General features: G+C 48.8%; 1 protein-coding gene across 1 annotated transcript in view; it reads left to right on the forward strand.

The window, feature by feature from the left end:
- CDH20 (cadherin 20) overlaps positions 1-1,782 on the forward strand; it is a 95,924-nt gene extending 94,142 nt beyond the window's left edge. Inside the window, exon 11 of the mRNA XM_015425709.1 lies at positions 1,280-1,782. Coding sequence (XP_015281195.1) covers positions 1,280-1,782 — 503 coding nt within the window. The remainder of the gene's footprint in view (positions 1-1,279) is intronic.
- The last annotated feature ends 3,540 nt before the right edge of the window (positions 1,783-5,322 follow it).

Genomic DNA, 5,322 nt, shown 5'->3' on the forward strand with positions numbered 1-5,322 from the left:
CAGGAACGGAGTTCCGGCTGGCTCCCAAGTTGGCCACGCCCAGCAGGAACTCGTTAGCATAATAGGCCACACCCAACAGCAGAAACTCATTAGGATTGGCTACATTAGGGGTGTGTGGCCTAACATGCAAAGGAGTTCCTGCTACAAAAAAGCCCTAGGCAACAAACAAGGTAAACAGAATAAGAAGCAAAAGGTGGGTGTGGCTGGATGACCATACTTCTGGTAACGTGGGGGTGTGGCCTAATATGCTAATGAGCTATGCTGTCTGGGGTGTGGCTGGATATGCTAATGAGTTTCTGTTGTTGGGTGTGGCCTATTATGCTAATGAGTTCCTGCTGGGCTTTTTCTACAAAAAAAGCCCTGGCCAGAACTATGGCTTGCCCAACGTCATCCAGCCAGGTGCAAGTGGAGAAGTGGGGAATCAAACCCGGTTATCACAGATTAGAGCCCGCACACTTAACCACGACGCCAAACTGGCCCCGCCCCTTAATTAAAAGCCCTTCCCCACAAATAGCCATGCCAGAAACCTTACTTTTGAGGAGGGACACCCAAAGGCTCATGGGAATGCTTTTGAAAGACTCACCATCGCCTAGGTGCTATACAGCAGGACTCGGCTAGCAGAAGGGGGGATTGTTGGAGATGTATTGAAGATGCCACTCTTGAGTGCCCTTCTAAGCTTTCTTGCCCTGTGGGAGGGAACTCAAAAGGCATTCAAATGCCTTCTGAAGGCAATTGAATGCCCTCTGAGCTATTTCTTCCTAGGAACCGACACGCTCACTGGCCCACCCGCCTCAGAGTCGCAGGGGGGGTCGCTCTCCAGGCCTTCCCTCTGTAGCCAGGCACGCAGAGGTTTTGGCTGTAGTGGGCATGGCCAACTCTGAACCCAGCCGGAATTCCGTTCCTGTGCATTCCTGTCTGCATAAAAATAGCCCTGCATAAATACACAGATATGCACAAATAGGGAGGGGGGGCAGTGAGAGGCAGTGCTAGGGTTGCCAGACCCCCAGTCAGGCCAGGGCATCTCTCGATCTTTGGGGCTCCAATCCTCTGCTGGCTGGCAAGGGAAGCCCCCACCCCCACCCCCGAAGAGGCCCATTATGCAACATCCCCAGCATGACCATATCACTTCCTTGTGATGTCATCATTCCCCACCCCCAACGCTTCCAGACGGCTCCCTCCCACCACCACCCTGTCACTCGGACAATCGGACCTGGCCACCCTAGGTAGTGATGGAATGCCAAACCAAGAAAAATGTCATTTCTTTGCTTCTTCCTTATAGTGCTGGTGCTGCTGATCTTATCAATGAGAAGACACAGGAAGCAGCCTTACATAATCGACGAAGACGAGAACATCCATGAGAACATTGTACGATACGATGACGAGGGGGGCGGGGAGGAAGACACAGAAGCCTTTGACATCGCTGCCCTTTGGAACCCTAGAGAGGCTCATGTGGTAATGAAGAGCAGGCAGGACATGATGCCCGAAATAGAAAGCCTCTCCAGATACGTCCCTCAGGTCTGCACAATGGACAGCAGCGTTCACAGCTACGTATTGGCCAAGCTCTACGAAGCTGACATGGACCTCTGGGCTCCCCCCTTTGACTCTCTCCAGACATACATGTTTGAGGGCAATGGCTCCGTGGCGGAGTCGCTCAGCTCTTTGCAGTCAGTGACTACAGACTCAGAGCAAAACTATGACTATCTGACGGACTGGGGGCCTCGCTTCAAGAAGCTGGCGGAAATGTACGGCGCCACAGAAGGGAATGGTGGGGGCCTGTGGTAACGAAGATTTAAGGGCAGAGTACTCCGTACTCAACCCAGCCGTCTGAATTTGTACTCCTCAGATACAAGGACCTGGGCGAGGCGGCCTCTGACTACAAATAGCAATATGGTGCTTGAGGGTGAATGCAGAAGAAGAGTGGAAACACGTCCAAGCTCTCTCTCTCTGGATCAGCTTTACTCAGTTATGTTAAAAGTTACATTTGTAAACAGTGATAAACAAGAAAGAAAAGGGGAGGGGGGCTTTCCTGGGCTTTTTTTAAAAAATGGCTAAACTTGAACGCTTCACTCCTGGACTAGAACGACATTATCCTCTTTAGATCCTCTTTTTTTTATTTTAATGACAGCTTATTAAGTCCTTTACATTTGGGTGTGAAGATGTGCAGTTTTCAGTTCACAAGGGAATTGTCTACAGAAAGCCGTCCCGGTGAATCCAGCCCTCCCTGTCTTGGTTCACAAAGTCATTGCTTGCTAGCAAATTCTAGAAGACACACCACAGAAGGGAAGAAGACCGTGAGAATTGGGGGAGGGGTCCCTGTCGCCAGCAAGAGTCCTCTAGCTCTTTTAAAGGGGCCTGACTTTTGCCGTCTTCCACAGGAGGGTCCGAGTGGGTGGAGAGGGTCGAGGGAAAGCAGTTGAACGGCGCCCCATATGAACAGCATCCAATCGATGCTCACCTGCATTAATAACTAATATCAAATTAATGTACGTTGAGTCTCTCCTCAACTAAAAAAAAAAAAACAGAACTGTGGCACTGGTTCAGAATGACCGGCTCAGAACGACGAGAAAAAAAGAACGCCTCTTTTTTTTTGCACTGTAGATATTTCTTCCATGTGCCAAATGTGAAAGAAAGGGAAAAAAAACAAATTAGATGCTACTAGTGAAAGCCAAATAAAATGAAAACGGTTTGATACCTATATGGGTAAGAGGGGCTTTCCCAAACTACGTGAGTTCCAACAGAGGGAAGTTTACACACTGTAGGTAACCTACTTGAACAAAATGCAGTATTATAGAGGAATAAGTGGATGTAAGAAATATTCCATATATAAGTTTTGTATATTTGTTAATAATTTTGGTAATAAATATCATGTACTGGATACAATGCAGTACCTTAGGACCTCTTTTAATAAAAGTTAAATCAAAGGCAAAGGTGATTTATTGGATGCCTTACCTATTCTGTCCAGAATTCAAATATCTGCTCGGTCTCAGACAGGGGGTGTATGTCTGTATTTCCTTTTTTACCCGCCACCATCCCTGTCTCCCCCACACACACACATACATCATGTCACGTGCTGCTTTTGACACTCCCTTCCGCTTGCAATGCAATGCCGTTGCGTCTGGATCCACCAGGAATGTGGTCATGGCTCAGTCAGAAGCGTCTCTCTGACAGTACTGTCCTAGGCAGAGCATACAAGCAATGTTCGCTCTAAGCTGCGGAGTCTTGCGAGCAAAAATTCCACTTTGTGAGCTACTGACATTAAATTTGTGAGCGAGCCATTTGGCTCCTACATAAATTGGTTTTCTCTGGAGCCCTCCTTCCTGAGCTCAGACAAAAATGTGTGAGCCGGAGGCTAAAAAACTGTGACCTAGCTCACACTAACTCAGCTTAGAGGGAACACTGCATACAAGTCACTTGAAATCAGTGGGTGCGGTATAAGTCTGCTTAGGGTCGCATGGTAGACCTTGTTCGAGACTCGAGCTAAGGTCATACAATCGTGGGCCAAGTCAACACATTTCATAAGTTAAATGCCATCGAGGCACAGTTGATTTATGGAACCCCAGAAAGGGGCTTTCCAGGCAAGCAAGAAGCAGAGGTCGTTTGCCATGGCCTTCCTCTTAGGGTTGCCACCCCCACCCCCAGTGAGGCCAGGGGGTCCTTAGGGAAGCCCCACCCCTGAGCAGCAGTGTCCCACAGGGACTTTGCAGGTGCAATGACATCACCGGTAGTGACATCATCACACTGGGGCCGTCATGTGGCGACGCTCTAGCATTCCGGAGGAGGAGACTCTGGTTTTGTTGTTGTTCAGTCGCACAGTCCGACTCTTCGCGACCCCATGGACCAGATCACGCCAGGCCTTCCGGTCTTCCGCCGTCCTCTGAAGTTGGCTCAGTTTCATGTTCGTTGCATCTATGACACTGTCTAACCATCTCATCCTTTGCCGTCCCCGTCTTCTTTGACCTTCAATCTTTCCCAGCATCAGGGTCTTCTCCAGTGAGTGCTCCCTTCTCATTGGGTGGCCAAAGTATTTGAGCTTCAGTTTCATTATCTGGCCTTCCAGGGAACAGTCAGGGTTGATTTCTTTTAGGATTGACTGATTTGATCTTCTTGCAGTCCAAGGGACTCTCAAGAGTCTTCTCCAGCACCATAGTTCAAAAGAACCTATTCTTCGGCGCTCGGGCTTCCTTATAGTCCAACTCTCGCAGCCATACATGACTACTGGGAATACCATTGCTTTGACCATGCGGACTTTTGTTGGCAGGGTGATGTCTCTACTTTTTATCATGCTGTTTAGGTTCGCCATCGCTTTCCTCCCAAGGAGCAGGCATCTTTTAATTTCATGGCTGCTGTCACAGTCTGCGGTGATCTGGGATCCCAGGAACGTGAAGTCTGTCACTACTTCCACGACTTCCCCTTCTTTTTGCCAAGGAGTGATGGGGCCGGATGCCATGATCTTGTTACCATAGAGTTTTGGTCCAGAACACTAGAGTGTCACTACACAACAGCCGTAGCATGATGATGTCACTACCAGTGACATCATCACGGCGCAGAAGAATCCCAGTGAGGACCAGGAGCCCCCCCGCTGGACGAAAGGTGAGACCTGGCAACCCTACTTCCTCTACAGAGTCTCCTTCGGCGGTCCAAGTACCAAACCTGTTTACCTTCCAAGATCTGACAGATCAGACTATACCATGCCACCTTCCTCCTCAGTTGCCGTGTTGTGTGTGTGTTTGGTGTAGCAGTTAAGTGCGCGGACTCTAAGCTGGGAGAACCGGGTTTGATTCCCCACTCCTCCACATGCAGCTGCTGGGTGACCTTAGATCAGTCACAAGTTCTCCCAGAGCTCTCCCAACCCCACCTATTTCATAGGGTGTCTGCTGTGGGGAGGGGAAGGGAAAGGAGAATGTAAGTCACATCTGACTTATGGCGGCTCTATGAATTAGTGACCTCCAAAATGACATATTGTTAACAGCCTCACTGAGGTCCTGCAGACTGAGGGCTTTTGTGGCTTCCTTGATTGAGTCAATCCATCTCATGTTGGGTCTCCCTTTTTTCCTGCTACTTTCCACTTTTCCTAGCATTCTTGTCTTTCCCAGTGACCTTCCTGCCAGCTTTCTTCATTGTCCAGCTTTCACGCCCATATATAGTAATGAGGAATACGATGTCATGAATTAACTTGATCTTGGTGGCAACCGACACATCCCTTACACTTAAGAGTATTTTCTAGCTCCTTCCTGGCTGCCCTTACCAGTCTCAATCTCCTTCTGATTTCTTGGTTGACACGTAACCTATTCCTTAATGCATTATATCAGTGAATGTCTCTCA

The sequence above is a fragment of the Gekko japonicus genome, unplaced genomic scaffold (assembly GCF_001447785.1).
Source record: "Gekko japonicus isolate JY-2015 unplaced genomic scaffold, Gekko_japonicus_V1.1 scaffold1461, whole genome shotgun sequence".
In the NCBI taxonomy this organism is placed as follows: Eukaryota; Metazoa; Chordata; class Lepidosauria; order Squamata; family Gekkonidae; genus Gekko; species Gekko japonicus.